The following is a 22450-nucleotide window of genomic DNA, read 5'->3' as shown; positions in this document are numbered from 1 at the left end:
GTTCTATTTCATACAGTTAAGCTCAAGACTGAGATAAGTGCAGGGATGACCTGAATACTCCATACATCCAATATCCTTGTAGCATTGAAGACCATTCCATTCCAAATTCAAAATGCAATTAGAGCAAAAATTATCATAACACTGATTTTCTATAAGGGCTTCATGTGAAAATGAATTAGTAATGAGTGTCCTTGCCGCCAACATATTATTTCTGACACTGTCCTCTCTGTGGCACTTGCAGCATCCGCTGTAGCAGCATCTGCATGTCCGTGTTCCTCGATCTTTGCTTTGTCTTTTTTAAAGTTTTTTAAGCAGCTATTTTTCAAGTATGCATTTCGCATTTAACTTGGGCTTGTATAGGGCAGGCATATAATGCTGAGTCACCTGCCCACATTGGAAAGAGAAGTGTGATTTAAAAGGGAGATTGTCTGCAGGTGAGCATGCAGACTATAATAAATTGGACATAAGACATTTTTAACTTTTGCTGTATGCATAGAAACGACACCTCTGGTGTTTCTTGAGTAATCTACTCCAACAAGCTCGCTAGCTCTTGGCAAGGTGGATGGTGAGTAGCTTTAGACTGATGAGTTGTGACAGACTATAAGATAGCTGGTATACGTGAAACTGCCTGAGGAAACATCAGTACTATCCTGGCCTCTGGAGAAGTAGGCTGGGGTCAGGCTTGTGCAAAAACACATTTTGCTCCTCTTGGAAATGAAAGAAAGCAAAAAAAATACAAGCCGGGTTTGCAGGTTAAGAAAAAAATATGTTGTATGGCTGGGTGTGCGTGCCTGGAGAGCGGTGAGGCATACGGTGTTCAGCGGTCAAAATGCGTGTCTGTTGGTGTCTCTCTGGTGGGGGGGTGGCACTGATGTGATAATGAATTTATTTGTCCTAATATTTTGGGGCAAATTGGCTGGAGCACCTCGTCTCCACGGCCAGTCAGGACACAGAGCCAAACACAATTCGATGAGCTTAATTAATACATAGTTATGATTTCTATCCAGTTGGCTGATTTGACATGAATATAATGTCTTATATCTTGTCTGATACCTTTTATCACTAACACATCACATCAAGTCGTCCCTCGTTTATCACTCGTCCCTTGTTTGGTTCCAGACCCAACTGCGATAGCAGGACAAATGGAATATTTTCAGTATTGAAAACCTGATTATGACCTTGTAATACAATTTTAAACATTATTAAACATGAAAACCAACAATATTATAAACATGGCTTAGCGACTTGGGCTGAATGAGTATATTGTCACTAAATGGTTTTATACGCCTTTAATGTAAGGAATGTTTTACAGTCCACGATGACGACGTGCAGGTCGAAAATATATGAAAAGCAATTTTATTTTTGAACGAAGCCCACCATAAATACACATTCTCCACACACCGGGAACACACTCCTGTGACTTTTTTTCAAAATAAGAGTGCTGTTTTCCCCATGTCTACATTAACAAAAACAAGAGTTTCATAAAAAGAAGGAATCTTCCTAAGAATTCCAAATTCTTAGCTGCCCTGCAGGGTGCCTGGCGTAAAAACACAATAATGATAATAATAATAATGACACATTTTATTTATAGGCGCCTTTCAGGACACTCAAGGTCACCATGCAGAGTTGTTAAAATAAATAAAACACATCATTTTCAGTCAATGGCAAGAAATATTACTTTAGTTTGTAATACAATAATATTTGGATCCATAGTAAGGATGAGGGCTAGTATATGTAGAGGATGTAAATTTATATACCTTCCAATACAACTATATATGTAAATATATAAGGTATTTCACTTACTTCAATTGAATGAATCCACTCCAATAGAATGCGCTAGTGTTGGTCTTTCAAAGATTTAGATTTGTTTTATTATTGTAATGAAATATTTTAGATAACTAAATAAAAAACATCCAAATAACTAAATCCTCCATTGAATAAAACTACCTCTGCAGTTTTGTGTGACTGCAAAGGACGTGTGCCTGAGATCGGGCCCCCCACTGACAAGGATTAGCATACGAAAGTCACACCAAGTCAGGCTGACTGCAGAAAATGGCTGCGTGGAGTATTTTTGTGTGTCTTGCAGCGTCTTGCTGATACAGGGCCGATTTGCCGGCTCTACGCTTTTTCCACATTCTTCCGCATACGTCCATTTTCATGCAGGGATCGTTCCGGGGTGGGGGGCCTACACAGAGGTGTGGCTTGCCATGATGCGCATGTTTTAATAACACTAAAGAGTTTAACCCAATAATTTAAATACCACTGTCGAGACGCTATTTTGACTGCCCTTTGCTCTGCGTCCTTGAAGGCCCCACAGTTGCTATGAGATGCAAAAGTGAAAGTTCTATAAAACTGGTCACTAAATATACATTTTATATTTTTCATGTGCTTACATGCATATTGAAGATACTTCTGGAGCAGAATCTAATCTACACTCATTCTTATTGCAAATACTGATTCAAAAAGACATCAACATCAACGTATGTGGTCTTGGGACATAACCCTCGCCAAGAGCAGGGATCTACTGTACTACTACTACACCATATTTGCCATATTTAAACATTGTGCCCCCATTGATCGTTAAAAAATAAAAAAAACAGCCACACCTCAAATAGTACTTTTTATTACTTTCATAAACTAAACAATGTATGTGATGCCACGAGGTAGGTGTCATTATATGACCATGACGGACATCGCCATTTGTCCCAACAGACATCATTACCAAATACACACAGCTTGCAGAGCAGATATTGACTCTGTAAAGCTAAGGTTTACAGATTGGGGTCAAAAAGACGAGCTCAGCACTACTGGAGAAAACTATTGGAGAATTAAGAATTTGGTATTTAAAAATTTTACATCAATGTCACATTTTCCAAGCAGAATTATGGATTATATAAAACATTATTGAATTAAATGAGTGATCTTTGTTTTCCTTCTTTTAAAAATGTGGTATTGAAATTGTTTTTTTTTAGGCGCCAGCATCGAGGTCTCACATTAGAAAAATCAGGACATGGTTTTTAATTTCATATTTCAAGGTTCACGTTAATCTCCGGAAAACCGAAACAGCTGTGATTGGTTGGCGACTAGTCCGGGGTGTACCGCGCCTCTGGCCGGACGACAGCATTCCAGCACACCCGCACACCCGCGACGCTAGTGAGGACAAACAGTAGAGGAAAAGGATGATGGATGGATGGATGGATGCACTGTTTTCCCATCTAGTCCCGTCTTACTAAATGCTTTGTACAAACCTAATGTATAAAATGAACATTGGCTTAGAATATTAAAAGAGGTTCGTTCAGTGACTCAAGAGCCGTTATTACACGAGGCCTAGAGCTTGGTGCTTTTATCAGACACACTTTAATATGCATAAAAATGCTCTCTAGGAGGAAGTCACAGCCCTGCACCATTGATGTACCCAAGACAGACTCTGACAAGCCTCTTAATGATGTATGAAGATTAAAGGCCTCGTTTCTGGAGGTGGAGACGAATGTCTGAGCTGGAAGGAGCAGTAGACATGATAAATGATTAATGTCGCTCAAATCATTTCTGGTACATTTTGTAGTGGTTCTGTTTGGCTCTCACTTGATGTATTTGTGTTTTCTGCAGTGCATCATACTAAAGGTACACTCATTATTGTATTTATTTCAAGTGTCAACAATAACTGGAATTAACATATCTTTATATACAGCCTTGTTTCCTTAAGGAATAGTTTTTTCTCCTCCCCCAGCCCGGAACTCTGGGTTTGTTTTGGTAGTTTTAGTCTGTTTTTATCATATATATTTTTGAATGTATCCATTTATCCATCCATTTATTGAATACATTTCTTCAATCACCGATGCCGACTGCTGCTCAGACATTGTTTACTAGCGATCCTATAGTATATTCAAATTCACTGCTCATATAAACGCAATTGAGCTATTCACAGAATTTATGGGCCTGCAAGCAGAAATTAGACCATCATATTATCCATTATAGTTATTATATTATTATATATTTCCTTCATATATTTTATTCTTTTGCAACAAGTGCTGGACGTAATTCACGAACAAAGTTGAAAACGAGCCACTTGAATAGGAACCCCCCTTCACCCCATAACATGCAAAGAACGCCAGCAAATGTTTAATCGCTGGATCGGTCTCGGTGACGGGAAGTGTGTTATTTTTCTTTGGTAACATTCCATGTAACCATGGCGATGTAACTGGGAAACAAAGCTGGAAATGGCCACTTTATTAGGAACCCATGCTTCAGGCTCTACCAGGCATCTAACATAGAACACAATGCAGGCAGGCCCATTCCAAATTTCCACTTAATCTTTAACTAGTTACTATATGATTCTATATAATTTACCATATATACCACATTGTTCGTATGCATTTATAATTGTCAGATTATGTGGAAGTCAATCGCTTATGAATCAATTGCTTTGTGTATTTTGCGGTAATTTCTCATTTTCATATTATGATGATACAAATATGATCACCATACTCACAACAATTTTGTATTTTGTCGACAGAACGACATCCCAGTAGCGTGCCAATTGGATGCTATACATTTGTGACTGGATGTGAGGCTCCCTTGACCCTTTCCGACTGAAGATGATGTTGCTATGGAAAGTCCTGGTGCTGCAGTCACTTACGTGGTGCCTTGCTGGTAAAGTATTTTTCCTTTTTTTATAACTGTTGATGTCAAAGCTGCCTTTGTGATTTGAGAGTCATGTTTCGTGTGTTTCTGGGCCAGGTAATGAGCTGAAAGGAATACTGCTAACTCTTTTTAGCCCGTAATCCACAACCTTTATGTGAGAGGTGAACATATGTTTTTTCTCTTTTCTGTGCATTCTAAAGATATAAAATCAGCTAAAAAGAGGCAGCTAAGAATTCGCTTTTTGGGACACACACATTGTTTTTATATCTTTAGAATGCACAGAAACATTTTCTCATAGTTTAGAAAAATCTTCTCACCAAAAATGTTGTTGAAACAGTTTTCTGTAGTGTTTTGCTTTGGTGTCATTTGAGATACTTAGAGTTGTTGTTGTCCTCAGGGCATGTTGTTTTCACATACACAGAGAAATATAATCATTAAATAGATGATAATGCTCAATCTGGATTGATGCTGTAAGATAATTATTAATTTAACAATGTGGTTGTAGCAGTGTTGTATAACTGCATTGCATCAGAACTGTTATTATTATTATTATTAGCAGTAGTATTATGATGCAGTGCAGTACAGCGCCACTGCGACATCCAGCCATTCATAAACAATTGGCAGAATTCCATAAAGGAATTGCCAAATGGTATTTAGGGCCCAAATTGGTAGAAACATAAAACATGGCATATGGGAGGCTGTCAATCTTGTTGATCTTTTACTCTGCAGTTGCTATGAAACACTTTCATTTGCGCTGCCAGATGCACTCTGGCATTGGTCACAATATGACTGAGAACTTTGTATATAATTTGTATATTTGCAAATAACAACAGCGGAATGGGTATATACCGGTAAGACTTTCAACTTGGATGAGCACATACACCTCGCTAGTATTTCCCCATTGGGAATAAATTAGATGTACCTTGACATGCAGCATTTGTTTACTGTGGTGTATGTTGTCAGTGTCTTTGTAAATGCAGCCAAAGGGAGTAAAATAGTGAAGATAATGGGCACACAGCCAACACTACAGTCCAGTTTTACTGCGTAATAGAGAACTTTTTTTCTCCCAACATTGTCTTTATCATTTATTGTTATTAAATATTTTAGTTTTTTTTATAAAGCATTAAAATATGTGACACTCTTGATTCTTAAGTAAGAGTTTGGATGATTACTGTATTTTCTGGACGATATGTCGCACTTTTTTTCATAGGTTGGCTGTTCCTGCGACTTATACTCCAGAGCGACTTATAAATGAAAAAACTGTTTATGTTCCATAAATATGTTGAAATGTTGTATTCTCGTGTTAAACGATGCCAACGTTTCAGATAAGGAGGTTTGCACAGAAGTTTGGGATGGCTGTGAACGCTCAGTTTCAGGGAGCTTTTTCTAACACTGGCTCTTTGTGATGTCACTTCCTTGTATGGGCATGCGCTGTAGGCCAGATGCGCTCTAGGACTGCCCTTCCCACAGCTGCGCTTCACTCTGTTTATGGTTGTTAGCTATTGCTCCCAGGAAGGAAAGATATCTGTCAACGGCAATTCACACGAGACTGTTTTTGTGAACGTGACCATGAAATATCCGCCAAATTGTTGCTGAAACCAGAAGCTGTGTGCTCTTTTCGGGGTCCCTTTAATATATACAGTAAAGTCTCGTTATATCGATAATGGTTAAAACGAATTATTACTTATTACGATACTATTTTCATTTCCCGGCAAATTTCTAGTCTTTTATGATATAATTAGCTCCGTTAGTACGATACACGGTTATTATGATAATCCGGTTACTAGGATGCCCTTTTCATCTCCCGCCAGCCAATTTGGTCTGCTTATATCGATACAAAAGCAGCTTAAATCAATCTTTGCTTAAGGATTTCAATACCAAAAAAAGAACACGGCGAACGGCTGCTTCCAGTCAACTTTATTTTTCACACTTCCACCACCAGAGTGCAGCACACACAGCGGAAAACACCCGTCCCTCGCGCCTACCCCTCCGGGTGGCAACACCTTCCCTATCGATAGTTCCGGGGTGAATTATGTCCCAGTAACCGGTAATCACTACAGCGTAAGTTTATTTTTATTTACTGTAGTACAAAATTTATTGTAGTACAAAAGCATGCTAGATACGCAATCCATGAACTCAAGGAGAAAATTACATGCCATATCAAAGATCCGCCCACTTTTAATGCAGTTCGGCGCAGGATCGGATATATGGATAGTCCGGTTATATCGGTATTTTTTCCGACTCCCGAGAATATCGATATAACGAGACTTTACTGTATATAACAATGGCTGCTTTCATCACATGCACTCATCTTTGTCCATTTACGGACAGGAAGTGTTCAAAAATAGGTGTACCGCACTTCAACCTTGGAGCCAGTGAGGCAGGAGGCCTACCGGGCACGTAGTTGAGGAGATCCGCCCAGTCCGAGTCACCTTTGCGCATCACAGACACAGACGGGCCGGGCGGCCATTGTCACACACTTATACAGTATATATTATTATATATACTTTGTTGCTGAATTTCTCGCCTTTCACCCACTTTTAGGCAAACTGTCCGTCACTTCAAATATGTTCAGTGCCAGAAATGGGACATTACTTTGCGGCAATGGCTTTTTGCCAGCCTGGACAGACACACACATATACACACACACACACACACACAGTGGCCAGGACTAAAACTTTCATGTTCTGAAGTTATGTTTTGGCAACAACAAATCCTTGTGGTAAAAGCTAGTGTGGATTTTACATCCTGTGAAAAACAGGGTCAATGAGTACACATCCGCAGTGCTACTATATTTTTAAACCTTGCAGCGAAAGCATGCGAGCCTGCTGAGACCTGCCATCAGCTGCAGCCTTGAAATGTTCTCAATTGATTAAAATAGATTTATCCTCCTTACAATTTGCCACAAATGAATATTTGTTTTTAAGCTTTTTCTATTCAGAGTGTCTTTCATAGTTTGAGTCACCAGATAAGAATATTAAAGTACATTTGACATCTTGACTTTGTACGAGGGGATTATTCTCCTATTCATCCAACTTATCTGTTTGTAACAAAACACACTTTACTGTGGTTGCTACAGCCCCCATATGGATTAGGAAGATAGCTGGAAATTACTGAGTACAGGGAAGAGCGTTGTGCAGTCTGCGGCCCAAAAGCTTGGCATCCATGCTGGAGAATTCTAGAGAATTTTACAGTAGATATTAGCGTCAATGTGCAAACACGTGGAGTGACTTTGTTATTAACCATTAGGGGGATTCAGGACATGCAATGCATTACTGAAAGTTGAAATTGATTACTTCAATTCTATAAATCATTCAAAATGCCAACTATAGCCCACACCCTGAACAGCACACCGAACTACACAATATAGTCGAATCAGACTAAGTCGACTATTCTAAGACACCCCTAGAGTGATGTCACATCATGTTAACCTTCGTCTCTCACCTAAACATGCCGTTTTTTTTTTTCCTCTGGAATGTCGTTTCCTGTGTGACTGCAAGTTTCAAAACACCTACAAACATTATTTATAGTATGTTTAAAAGTTACCACCCATACGCCTTGTAAGTTAGTGTGTGTGGTACGTGACGATAGATACGACACCTTGGCTTTAATATTTGATCACAGCTTTCTCTCAAATTACACTCGAGAAAAGGTCAGGTACAAGCTCCCAGGAAGTAAAATTAGATTGAATTTTCATTTTTATTTCTATTCTTAAAACATTAAAACCACAATAATATAATGTAACCATGACATATAACAAGTATCTCTCAAGCTGTACTTTTTTTTTCTTTACAAGCAACAAAAGTAAGCGTTTGTTTATGAAGTTAACAACTAATCCTAACAGATATTTGCATTGGAAAATGCAAATCTGACAGAGAATTAGTTTGTTTGGAAAAAAGAGATGTCTAATGTCCTTTTTGTGTTAATCCATCTGCAGTAGGAAACAAATAAGCACACACACAAACAACAAATGCAACAAAGCAACATTGGGTTATACTACTTATTCCTGACCTACAATAGCGCTTGCACAGTTATTTACCTCAGTTTCTGTACACCTCATTTGAGGAGGCGAGAATCCCGTAATCCCTTTCACACAACTGCAACCATCAACTTGTCCTGGAAATTGTGATGGACAACAAACACCTCATCCATCCCATTTTCTATACAATACGTATCGTATCCTGTTCAAGGTTGTCTGTGTGAGCTGTAGTCAATCCCAGCTCACTTCGGGCCAGAGGTGGAGTAAGCTCTGCAATGGCCGCCAGTCAGTCACAGGGCACATATCGACAAACCATTCACAATCACACCTGGGCAACGTCAAGTCTGTGGGAATAAACCCATGGAACAGGAACAGAGATGCCAGCTGAGATTCGAACCAGAAACATTCTTATCTCACCTGTTAACTGGAGTTTATCCCAGTATTCCTACAGTATTCCTACATACATTGATGTTCCCCAACATTTAATGAAACCATATATTCATGGAAGCGGTTCTGTAAGAAGCATAGCAGGAACACCGGGTCGGGAACAGAGGCCTACTGATGAGCCACACACATACGGTAGCTTGGGGAAGTGTGCAGTCATTTAGCCATGTGTCACCCCAACACTGGACAGGCGGATTGAATCATAGGCTGCCCTAAGCAGGACACGGTGTGTACCATTGAAAGCCCTGAACCTCGAGCCATCATAAACAGGAAAATAGGACAAATTGCCAAGGTCGTGGCAGAGGGTAACAGACACAATACTCTGAATACTGGAGTTATAATGAGCATTTTAGCTCTGTGTCCACAGTAACAAGCTTGAGAAGTCTCTAATCTTGAACATAGGTGTCTGGTGTAGCGGTACACATGACCCACTGCTTTCATTTTGAGGCTTTTCGGTTTAGTCCATTAATGTCCTACAGAGATAATGCAGACCTACTGCATTATAAAGCCCTAAACAGGTTTTCTATGCTCTAACTACAAAAATGTTGCATTATTAATATTAAATGCTACTACGAAAATGAAAATATTCAATTTCTTAACAGTGAGTGTTATGAATCCTGGAAATTAATTTTCCGTGGTCAATATCGCAAGCAGAACACGCAATAAAATCAGTAATAAGGTTTATTATGTGGTCTGTCTTTAACTGCTCGAGTACTTTTCCTCCTTCAACTAACCAAAATACAAAAGAAAAGGCTCATTAGTCATTTCAGTATATGATATAATGTGCCCTTAACGGAATGTGATTGTTTTTCTTAATATCGCCTTTTCTCTCTGAGATATGCAACGTTATATAAGACCTTGTCTTTTTCCTTAGTAGTTAGAAGTGGTTGTGCTTCACTTATCCAATTAGTCATGTGGCAATGAGCCTTGTTTTCCAGCCAGTGATCTGGCGTTATAATCCCCTCTTGCTGAATGACTTAGTGGCCTGCTTCTTGTTCCTTGCCTACATAGCGATAAGTACGTGAGGTGCTTTGTCCCTGCACAAAACCTTAAATCTTTGATTTTGTCTTCTGTACTCTTTAGCTTCCATTACTTTTTTCCTTCCAGAAATGTGAACGTGAATGGTTGTCTGTCAGTGTGTTTCAGTCCTGTGATTGACAGGTGACCAGCACTTGTCACCATCATCAGCGATCAGCTCCCCTTTCCAGGAAGCAGTGTAGAATTACATAGATGGGGCTAAATTTTTGCTAAAATGATGAGTCAGCATTGTAAATGTACAATATCTCACAATATCAGGAATATGCTTTGGATTGCACATGCCCACTCTTGACCTTGTTTGGCTTTAGCTTAGCTTTAGGTTTGTCATGATAATCAATACATCAATGAACTGCTCGATATATTGACTTGTGCAGGCGTGACAATTGTAATTGAATGGGATTTAAGTGCAATTTTTGCAATTTTGGCTTATTATGTTGTTTAATTTTTTTATTTAAAAGCTCTTGACTTCCAATTACAACGTTAAATACTCTTGAGAAATTAAATTTGATTGCTTCTTATAGTATAGTCACAATGTTATGCTATGTTATTAATGAAAACATTGTCTCAAAATATTGACAATAATTGTGTTTATCAGCAATAATTTATTATCGTCCATCAAGATTTTGATCTATTTTTTTATACATTGCATATCACTGCTGGTTGCATCTTTAAAATGTATGATTTGTTTTAAATTGATCCAGTATAGAAGCCATTGCAAGTACACATTGACCATCAGCACACGGCATAGTGTTGACAGGGTTGACTCAATGATTAGCTCACTGTTAGCTTGCGGTGCAGGGTGGCTGCAGGATGTCTTCATCCATAATTCATCTATAGTGCACAGCGCTGACACTAACAGATGCAATTGGAAAACAAAAAGTGCATTCAGAGAGATACATGTTAGTAAATTTAGATGATTCATCATTTAGATTAAATATAGCACTCATGAATAATCTGTAACAAACACAGAAATCGGTCTACTAAATCAGAATTGGTATTGTCTTTGAAAACTGTAGACTCTGCATGTGTAGCATTTGGCAAAGCATCAGTGCTCCTAAATGCTGCAAGAAGTACTGTCTAACATGCAATGATAAGCCTTGCGTTTTGTACCTGAGACTTCAGTAGGGAGTTAAGCACCTAATCCACCACTTCACACCAACGCTTTCACTACACAAACCATCAACAATATACAAAAAAGCAATATTACAACATGTGGCGTGACAGAATCGGGGATGAATAGCATTATTTCAAAAGCAGGAAACCCACTTAACCGTCTATCTTCCAATACATCTTCTCTAAACACTCCAAACTACAAAACGCTATTGTACAACATTGTCTGGAGCGGTTCAGAATCAATATTATATAATAACGTTACACTTTAAGAATTGCATATCTCACTCACCACTAACATGGTAGCACTGGTCTGGGGCACTGCTAGGAAGTGGCGAGCCAACCTTTTCCCCGACCTGAGAAAGCTAGATAGCTCAGAGTTGATTCACCTGTTTAGTTTTCCCGAAAAATCCACTTTGAAATGGATTTTTAAGAATGTTTGACACCAAGTACATTTCAGCCATTGTGTGGAAAGCGCTATTGAGTCTTCGTCTTCTGTTGTTTACTTCCAGCTTGTCCAACTTTGCTTTGTTTTTCTTTGATCAGCCAATCAGAGCACGGAAAATACTGACGTTATTGTGGGCCTGTGAAGCAAATGTGAAATCGGATTAGTTAAAGTTTAAAACGGACCTCTTATGCTCATTTTTCGACCCTTTGTATTGAGTTGCAGTGTCCTGTAGAGCAGCTATACACAATAGCCCGCACAGAAAACATTTAGCAGAATCTGCAGCTGTATTTCCTTATTTGTGCTTCCTGTTTTAATTTATTCCACCCATGGAATGCCTCTGGGCATGCACACTCCGTTGTAATTGGTCACATGCCCAAAGTGCGTCCCAACTATGGACCATATAAAGAAGTCCGCCCTTCTGTGACATCACAAAGGGGCAGTTTTACCACACTTTTGGAAAGCGAGCGTTTTGAGCCATCCCGAACTTCTTTCAGGGCTCACTTCCAAATGGGTAAACCTCATTATCTGGAACTTTGGCATCATTTAACACAATAATAGAACATTGTAACTACATTCATAGGTCAGAAAAGTGGAAAAAGCATAATAGGTCCCCTTTATGTGACATTTACCAGCATAACTGAGTCAGAAGTCTCTTGGGCAGATAAGATTGACATGGCCACACGGAAGATGGAATTTGGTTAGACAAACACGTAGGCCGACTGGATGCAGTCCAGCCAAGAGGCATGAAATAAAGATAATAGTAGTAGTACCAGTTGGGAATACATGAACACAATTTATGGAACAAATACTACAATTTAAGTTGTAAATGGTCAGTGCTTCCGATAGTGTTTTGGCCAGCAGAGGAAGCTTTGCTGGCCCTGACCACCCGCCAATGCCCAACTGATGCACTCATGATGTGTCTGCATAATCGTGCTCACGTCCCGTGAAGGGCATTTCTTAGGTTGATGTGCATGTCAGATGGCCTGGTATGTCAAGGTCCCCTCTCATGGCGTTGCCCCGATCTCTTCAGGCCATTTTACACTGACAGGATGAACATTGACCTCTGTCATTCCACCGGGTGAGCAGCCTGGGGTACGCCTGCCAGAGTCAGACCACCTGAGCCACGCTGCCAGCTGGGCAGACCCCATGGCCCCAGGTGCATAAGGCTGTAGTCAATAGCACCTCCATTTGTGTCGACTTCATTATGTCCTGAGTAGAAACATAAGTGGATTTTTTTTGCAAAACAGTTAACCAACTTCATATTTTGTTTACTGTACCCGCTACAGTTATGCGATTTGACCCATCAGCTTATTAACCATTTTCCCCCAGCTTATTAATGCTTTCATTCAGGTTGAGGTCTTGTTGATGGCAGCATTAGTGAGAGCTCAGGTGTTGTTGATAAAATTGAAGCGTATGTCTCACTGATGTCTGTAGGTGCACTCACCTGTTCTTCCTCAGGAGAAGCAATTATGTTGAGGAGGGTAGGGGCAAAAGACATCCCCAGATGGCCTCCCTGTCGAGCCCCGGCTAATTGGCGGTGTTAGGGATTCAGAGCAGGTTGAAGAGAAAGGCCTGTTCTCTTGCTTTTCCACTGGCCCTACATCTTTGTTTGTCTTTGATTTGCTTTGTCAACTCTTCCTTTTGATATGCATATCAATGCATGTTTTATTCATATTTACTTGGAATAAAATCAGCTGAAATCACCTTGTTGTTGAGTATGAGCACAAGTAATGCATGCCACACCATGTGCATGTGTGGATTCAGTCTGTATTTCAAAGCTACTTTTGTGACAATGCTTCTCTCTTTCGAGCTCTCAGCTGTCCCAAAGAAATGAAAGATTAATGTGACTGTCACTCGACGTGTGCACAACAACCAGGATAGTACTTCCCACACTATTAAAGCTGAATTGCAACAGCTTGTGGACTTATTTTAATGAGAGGGGAATGCTAATTGAGGGACTTTAAAAGCACATTGGTGGGACTGTTTGCAGCACTTTAAGGTATGACAGGAAACAAGAGACTGGGCATCCTCCCAAAGGGCTCAAATGCCTTTTTAACTAGTGCGACAGATCTCTATTCGCCAATATGTTTGGACATTAACTTTGAAGATCATTTTGGCCAAACTTTAGGCATGGGCAATGTCAGCGATGGTGTGTTTTGGTTCAGTTCCCGGTTTCTCACTGATGGTGCGATTGCTTGTCTGTACAGGGTGGGCACTTTGATTGACTGGTGACCAGTCTGCACATTCATGATTCAGCATTCAGTGATTTTCCATCTCCGCTCATTAGCCACGTTTACATGAGGAGTTTTTCTCTTTCCGAATTGAATCTTTCCGAATGATCTTTCCAAAAGCAATGGTATACATGGAAAGGAATATTCCAATCGCGTGTCTACATGCGCCGCTATAATCAACCAGAATAGTCAATGGGGCATGCGCAGTAAAACGTAAACACCAACATCACGTGGTACCGACTTCCTCGAGTTTTTCTTTCACTTGTTGCCAGTTTGGCGTTCGTCCAGTCTTGAAATTTAATTTGAATCAAAAACAAACTTTCCGCAGCAGTCCAGTGCCGATTGCTCACCTCCATTTTTTTAAATCGAAGAACGTCTCTGCGTGTTACGTCATATCTTAGCATTCGCTGAAACAGGAAAATATAAGTTCAATCTTGCTAATATTTTATAATTAAGCTTGGCACATGTTTTATATAGATATGCATTTTCTTTTTTTTAATAAAACTGGACTTGTGAATGGCGTATAGAAGGGTTTAGATTCTGTTCCACAGATGGCGCTGCTTGCCAACCGCCAATAAACAACAGAAGAAGAAAAACACCACAAAGAAGAACGCAGTCTGACAACTTTCCAATTGAACGGGTACAAGATCCCTCAATTGGATTGGGGAAAGGAATATTCCACCCCTGTGAATCCGATTATATATTCATTCGTATTGGCACTTTCATAGATTGGCACTGGTCTCATATACCAAATGATGGCTGGCATAGGTTAATTAGGTCCACTGTGTGGAATTGTTTATCGGTTATTTGCATGTCGAAGCAGCAGAAACAAAATTGGGCTGTTAGCAGCAGAAGTGTCGCCGCCATTTCCGCATTTTTTTACTCTAATGTGCTCACAGTATATAATCCTTTCATGGCTTTCTCAATCCCTCATCAGTCCTTTACTTTTTGTATGAAGAGTATCACATAGTCCTGTGGGTGCGTATGCATTAAAAGTATAGAACGAAGCGCTATCATGGCATTATTTCCCCGCGGCATGTCTCCTGCTGGTTGTGTTGTGCCAGGCAATTCTGCAATCACTGACGGTGTTGCATCATACGTGCTGAGACTTGTATACCTGTTTGTCACATGTCTTGGGAATTGGTGCAAATAGGAAAAAAGAGTGATGTTTGAACGATACTGTAATCAGAGGGCGAAACCTCCCAGCATGTCTTCTTACTAGTTTGTCTTTGCAGTGTTAAAGCATAACGTCTGTGATGGAACTGCAGTAAACATCAGCGCTAGCCTCCTCATTTGCCATGCACTGTGGATTTATAGCATGGCGTATGATGTTGGCAGAAGAACACTGATAGACAGTGAACTACACACAAAGTCTGGCAGCAATGGTTTTTGTTTGTTCCAAACAACAATGCTCATTGGAATTACCCGATTATATTGCTAGGTTTGTGTACTGCATACACAAATGCTATTTTTTGGAATACTAATTACATCACGCAAGGACAAGTTTAATTTGTTGACCAAATTATCCATGTTTGAAAATAAGCATCTTAACAAGATATATTTAAACAAGATACTACACATTCAATTTAAACTGGTTTAATCTTTGAATATCAATATTTTTACTGGACAAAATGTCATCTCCAGCCAGTTGCAAAGGTTCTGTTATGGGTTCTCATAATGACACAACCACTGACAATACAAATATTCCGCCTTATGACTAAAAAACATAAGCAAACGCAACAAGCATGCTTATTTCACAGTACTTCTTAGTCCCATTTATTTATTTTATTTCATTAACTGAAAGACATTTGTCATATATACGTACAGTATGTGTACCCTAGAGTCTTGGGTTTCCAACTGTCGCGCCGGGGACCGGTACCGGTCCGTGGCGCATTTGCTACCGGGCCGCACAGAAATAATAAATCATTTATTAACGACTCACTCTCTCCCATCACACGTAGATGGGACCATCTTGTCTCAACGAAACAAGCTCAGGCCTCCCACTGATTCAGCGGAAGAGTTGTATTTTCCCTGCACTTAACATTTGCTTTTAGCCCCATCGTCCACACATTGCCATTCTGTGAAAAAAAAAACAAATCACACCGGTCCGTGGTGCAAAAAAAGGTTGAGAACCCCTTACCTAGACAGGAACATTTCTGATACTTTGTTGTAAAATCGGATTACCTTCTTTTGAAATAAGATAAATAAATAAGACAAATGTATTGAATCATTCAGTAGAGCATAAAAATATATTTGTGGGATTCGACTTTGCTAAATCTAGCAATCTCACTCTTGCTGGTGGTGCTGTCAAAAAAGTAGCTGCTTTTCCTCTCCGTGGAAGAATGCAGTGACATGTGTCTTCCAGCTAACTTACGCCCCCAACCCTTCAGGTTGAGGGGGGTACTGACAAGTGCCTCCCCTGTGACATTTTTATGGATTTAATTGTCTGACTAGCAAGAATGAATATGTCACACTTACATAACACAGGCTGTGTAATGCTTCTGTATACTTCGACGGAAAATTGTATTACTGGTTGGATGCCAACAAACACAAACAGGTAGGCACCTTGATCCAACTCAGTGCACTCGTTGAGTCTAAGTTTCTGCTCTGTATGAAATGCAAAATTCAGCAATTTTTACTTAAAAAAAATTTAGAAGTATTTCAATCAAAAGAAAATACAATTCAATGGTCACATATTGTTTTTTACATTTTTAATCCTGACAGGTGAAGCAGAGCCTTCTGCGGTCAGGGGGTGTGGGTGAGGCTTTGCCTCCCCTGACCGTACGTCACCCGTTTGCGTATAGCTTTACATATTTGAGGTGTAAAAATAAATACATAAATAATGTAGGCAGAGTCCCTACGGTGCTAACCTGCTGGTTTGAGCTGACGTTTTTTCCTGCTGAGGGAAATGCAAATGAGCAATGTTGTTACAGTGAGAACAAAAAAAAAAAAAATCAGCCTGTCGCAGATGTGTGAGGAAGCCTGGTGCCAGCACCTGTGTATGTTACAGTTAGGATTGAACAGTGACCTACTTCCTTCTTTTTAACAAGAATTTAGTACACCTACATGTTTAAAGATCCTCTTGTGATGTGTATGAAAAGGAAGTGCTCTGCAGCATCAAAACCGGGGTCACTCATGAACTTTGGAAGTAAATGAGAAATTCATTATACATCATTTGGAACCCTTAATGCATTCATAATGGAGAAAAATGCAATAAGTTTGTGTTATTTGCTTGTGGTTTACCATTAAACCCCATCTTAAGGGGGTGCTGGACAGGGTGGTATGAGCTGAGGGCAAATGGGGCCACGTATGGATTGCATATGAAGTCAGTTTGTGTACAAAAGAAATGCTATTGCCAGCATTTTTACTATCAGCATCCCCCATCTATCCTCTCCCATAATGAACAGTCTTTCTCAAACCTGGGGGTCCCAAGACAGTTTTTTTGAGATCTCGGACTGTCGGAGTCAAATTCACACAATTATGATGGAAAATTATTCCAACTCCTCCTGATTTTTTAAGTTATATTCTTCCTCACGAAGATGAACACCGCTGGATCTTTGCTAAGTTTATTTTAACAGAGAGCAGCAGAATGTCAATCACATAAAATAAAGGTTATAAATTAATTTGTATCTGCTGGAGTGAAATGTGACTCAGGGCTGATCAGATAATCCCCCCCACTCCCCCTTGGCTTTGGAATGGAAAAGAGCTCTAAAAAAGAGCTAGGAATAACAATAATATGACTTTTTCATTGAATAAAGTACATTCTTATTGTAGATGAGAATTAATGGATAATTTTGCCTGTTTTCAACAGCTATTGTTTAGCATTTTGGTCTCGTTTTTTCCCCACAATGTTGAGGGGGGGGGGGGGGGGGGATTACAGTACACAGCTTGTTTCTGCAATTGCTTTGGACATGCCACTGACTTGCATCATTTTCCACTTAAAAAAAAACACAGCTTTTGTATGAAAAGGCTAACCAAGAATAAGTAATTCAGTTGGGTTTTAAAGGAAAACCATCAATCCTTATGTGAGACATGAACACAGTTCTAAAGATATATATTCTGCCCAGAAAGCCTGCTATCAAAACCTCCAATACGGTTTTATGGTTTTATATCCATCCTGTGACCATGTAGTAACATGGCACATTCACGATAACATGTAATAATTATGTATTTTAGTCATTTTAAGCATTACCGGAACTTACTTCCTGGGCTCATTGATTTTCACATAGCAGCACAGAAAGGAACACAACATTAAAGCGTTAACTTTCCACACAAAAACCCAGTAGCGGTGGCGGCAGCTCCAATATGTATACGTGTGATGAAACCAGTCGCTAACCAGCTAGTAGGTAGCCGGTGTAATGTGGTGAGATGTCACTAAACCAGTAACAGTTCTTTGGCGTAAGAACGTGAATAGCAACAATAATAAGGATCGACTGACCCGATATATCGGGCCGATATTTGTGTTCTTACTTGAATCGGTATCGGCCGATCGGTATGAGACCTGTAATATTGTTATCATTGTAAGCCATCGGCTCAGGGTGATGGGAAAAAATCGGTATTGACATCGGCCAGAAAAAAAACATATCGGTCGATCCCTAAACAATAATAATAACAATGTCGCTGTAGCTTGGTTAATATGCACGTCACATTTAGTTGGTGGTGGTTTTTGGAGATGCCAATAGTATCTTTAGAATGCACAGAAAGGAGAAAAACTTGGGAGTTCTTGTCTCACATAAGGACTGTAAAGTAAAGTGAAAAGTATTTAAAAGCAAGTGACTTCTGCATATTCCAGACATTATGCAAAACCTGGCAACCTTGTCCAAACCAAACAAATTCACAACCAACAAATTTTTGGCCAATCAAATCTGTCCTTCAGAAGCACTCAAATGTAGAAGTCAACTCTCACATCCTCCCTCCCTTGAGAAGAGATGCCACCGTATGATAATATCATCACTGACCAACAGAAATCATCGCTAAAGACCACACTCCGAGTGTGTGCAATGTGTTGGAAAGACGACAACTGACAATCACTTCAAGCGCAAAACACGTGTAATGGCTACCACTCATTGTCGACGTCCGACAAGGGAGGCTGTTTCATTCAGTGAGAGTGCAGCCTTTGTTTATTGCATATTTGACTAGAAATACATGTTACTCCAGAGCATAAAATGTTATTATTTTGAGGTTACATTAACTCCATGTACATTGTCTGACTTGTTGTGTTACAAATGACTTATTTATTTATTTGTTTTGTATTTGTCTTTCAGTGAGCACGGTCCTGCAGAGTCCCGTCTTCACCAAGCAGCCTGGCAGCATCGTGTACCCCGTAGAATCTCTGGAGAAAAACAGAGAGGTCGTGTTCAGCTGTGAAGCACAGGCAAGCCCATCTCCAGTCTATCGGTGAGTGTGCGAATGCTCGGCTTTATTTATCCTTGACTGGGTGTCAGATGCATTCTGATGACTTCATTCATGGTAAAAAAAATGTTTTGTGCTATGTTTAACATCTTGGATGTACCAATAAAACCTTCACAGCTACTGGTTAATATACGTGTATCTTCCAACCTGGCAACCGCTCACGTGATCGCTTCAGACTCTGATGAAAAAGTGTCCTCATATTGTTATTGATTATAATTATTATCAGTCAGTACAGTGCAAATATAAAAAAAAGGAAGGCAGTCATTGCTTTTAGTAATTTTGGAGTATTTAACGTAGGAGTGCACAATAATTACTGGACCGATTATTGTCAAGATATGAGTAGAGATTCCACGATGAGGGGAAATAACATCGGTGCCCGGTACTTTTTCCTGGGCAAAAAAGTTTGCCAGACGCAACCCGACAGCCAAAGCGATCTGCTTCAGATCTGCTTCAAATAATATTTTATATAACACAAATACATAGAAATACAAATTTCCCCACTTTATACAAATTTCCCCACTGAGGGACGAATAAAGGCATATCTTATAATAGTTTAAAAATATATATTTATTATTTATTTACTAAAATTTATTTATTTATTTATTTATTTATTTATTTATTTATTTATTTATTTATTTATTTATTTATTTATTTATTTATTTAATCTCTGACAAATGTTATATAATAGGGCAAAAGCACATTAATAAGCAAGCCAATAAGCAGGCTAATACTAGCCCACTAATACTACCAGCAGTAGTAGTAATAATCAGAAGAAGAATAATGATGATAGTAATAATAATAGGCTAATTAATAATATAATAATGATTATTTTATGGTGGCCTAAAACAATTGAGTATCTCTACTAAATCTGTCCAAAAGTGGGAAAGTTATATCCCGGTTCTTGTTCGTTATTTGTTTTTTGGATTTTTTGGATTTTTTGGAATGTCTACTACATTCATTCATATTCTGTGCACCTCCAGGGGGCTAAGCCCCCCCTGTCCTCAGAACCTAGTGACGCCCCTGACAGGAACTCTTTATCAAATCCAACTTTGTTTGAGTCAAGTGTGCACAAAGTACAGCTAAATCGAAATAAAAAAAATAATACATCTAAAAAGTTATCGGTATCAGCCTCCTATTAGTATCAGTTTGAAAAAAATGTGCATCCTTAATGAAAACCGTATAACACCAATCCACCTGACCATAGTAAATTATTCATTTTTTTAATGACGTCTATGTTGTTTGTTTAATACAAATCAAGGCATCGGGGTTAACAAAACAAACAGTATGGAGCCTAATACGGCAGGTGGTGTGGTATTTATGATCCCGCATACATACATGGCGTGGTACGTGATTACATAAAGCAGGTGGAGCTGCTGTTGAGGTCGGCTTGCCAGCATAAATCACCTTAAATGGAGTTATTAGATAACATAGCTTACCCTGCTTGATATACTCAATGTTATGACACAGTACAAGGACCTCATCGCTTTAAATAACCTGGTGTTAGACGATGCCAATTTTGATTTAAAATGGAATACAGTAAGTTTTACACTTTTCCAACACACTTTCCAGCTAATTGTCTTTTAATCGCAAAGACACAGAGGCAGTCTTCAAAGGATTCTCATTGTCTGGTAATTAAGATAGAAGAAAAAGCTTTGGCTAATATGAGCGATATAGGTTTGTTCCAAAAATTCTCAGTCAAATGATCTCAAATTTTAATGAGCTGTGTAAAAACCTTAGAGTTTAATGTTTAATTTTTTTGTTCTAATCAGTCTTATGTTCAGGGTCTCAAGGTTTATTCATGCAAACCAGCAGGGTATTGATGCAAACTCTAATGAGATACTCTCTAACGTCGCTTTGGACGCTCAGTTTAAAGCTGCTGGATGTCATCGGCTCAAAATAACGTTTTTGCCAACGCAAAAAATATAAGAACACCACCACTTTCTAGCATATGTTAATAATCGTGCTTTAAGAGAACAGATTGAACACTAAAATGTCAGAGCATTCCCAATTTGCATTATTTCTTATGGGAAAAATGTTTCTTATTGGCGTCCGATTCCTTCTGGAACATATTTTGCTTTAAAGTCTGTGAACTCTAAACTAAAAGAGCGATAACCGATAAACCATGAACTGCGGCTTCAATAGGATGAACACAGAAGGATTGAAGCAATGAGGCAAGGATCCTGCAGAGGATTTGAAGTGAGAGCTTCCGGAATCACCTTTGTTGCCTTATGTCTTGGTTGCGCCTCGCTGGCCAATCCAGGACCAGAAAGGTAAACCCAAGGGCGTACGTATACAGGAGTTATGATGCTCATGCTAATTTAATAGTGATCAATGAAGTACTTCATGGTTAATGAAATATGAAGAGGGGTCATCTTATATTCGGGTTAAAGCAGTAATTAAGACTAAAGAAAGATATTTTCACCATTGTCATTTTCAAAAAGGAAAACATCTTCAAAAGATCTTTGGAGCGCCATCGACTCCTTATCTGCCCATTCCTCTTGGAAAAAGCAAAACGCCCCCCTCTCACCCATCCCATGGGACACACAAACACACACACACACACACACAAAGAAAGAAGAAAAACAATCTTTTGTTTGTTCTATTTTGGTTGTGTGTGAATTGTCGCAGTACTGCTGTGAGAAAACAGCCACCATTCCTCAGGCGCCTTCATATTTTGTGTTGTAATCCGTCTCGGGAGACTCATGGCCGTGAAAGACTATTGTGTCACGCGTGTTCTCAATTAAAAGACATGTGTGTGGTAAGTTCAACAGTTTGACGTGGAAATCAACTTCGAGTGATGTGAAATGATGATTCTGTACAGATTCACATTTCAACAATAAATGAATTGTTGGGCCAAATCAATATCAACCGGTTAGTGCTTTGGGCCACAACATGTCAGAAATTAGGCTGTTTTGCCAAGTGAAAGCTATCTTGTTTTGTCGAAGCACTAATTAGATATGTGGGGTTGCATGTGTAAAAATATATTTTTAAATTATATTAAATACATTTTATCCAAACCCAAGACCAGCAAAATGTAAAAAGACGTTGGCCGTACGAAAGACACACGAAGGACTGAAAAAAACATACGCTTCTGTCGAGTTTGTTTGACATGACAAAGAAACACTGCAAAAAATACAGTAAGTAGGA

General features: G+C 39.2%; 1 protein-coding gene across 2 annotated transcripts in view; it reads left to right on the top strand.

Annotated features, from left to right (window-relative positions):
• LOC131107250 (contactin-4-like) overlaps positions 1–22450 on the top strand; it is a 101594-nt gene that overhangs the window by 6936 nt on the left and 72208 nt on the right. For both annotated transcript variants that reach the window (XM_058057228.2, XM_058057146.2), the window contains exons 2-3: positions 4514–4650; positions 19156–19288. In XM_058057228.2, coding sequence (XP_057913211.2) covers positions 4596–4650; positions 19156–19288 — 188 coding nt within the window. In that variant the 5' untranslated portion in view covers positions 4514–4595. The remainder of the gene's footprint in view (positions 1–4513; positions 4651–19155; positions 19289–22450) is intronic.

The sequence above is a fragment of the Doryrhamphus excisus genome, linkage group LG11 (assembly GCF_037039965.1).
Source record: "Doryrhamphus excisus strain RoL-2023G ecotype Guam linkage group LG11, RoL_Dexc_Guam_v1.1, whole genome shotgun sequence".
NCBI classification, from domain to species: Eukaryota; Metazoa; Chordata; class Actinopteri; order Syngnathiformes; family Syngnathidae; genus Doryrhamphus; species Doryrhamphus excisus.
The sequence above is the reverse complement of the archived record's forward strand: the minus strand, read 5'-3'. Positions and strand labels throughout refer to the sequence as shown.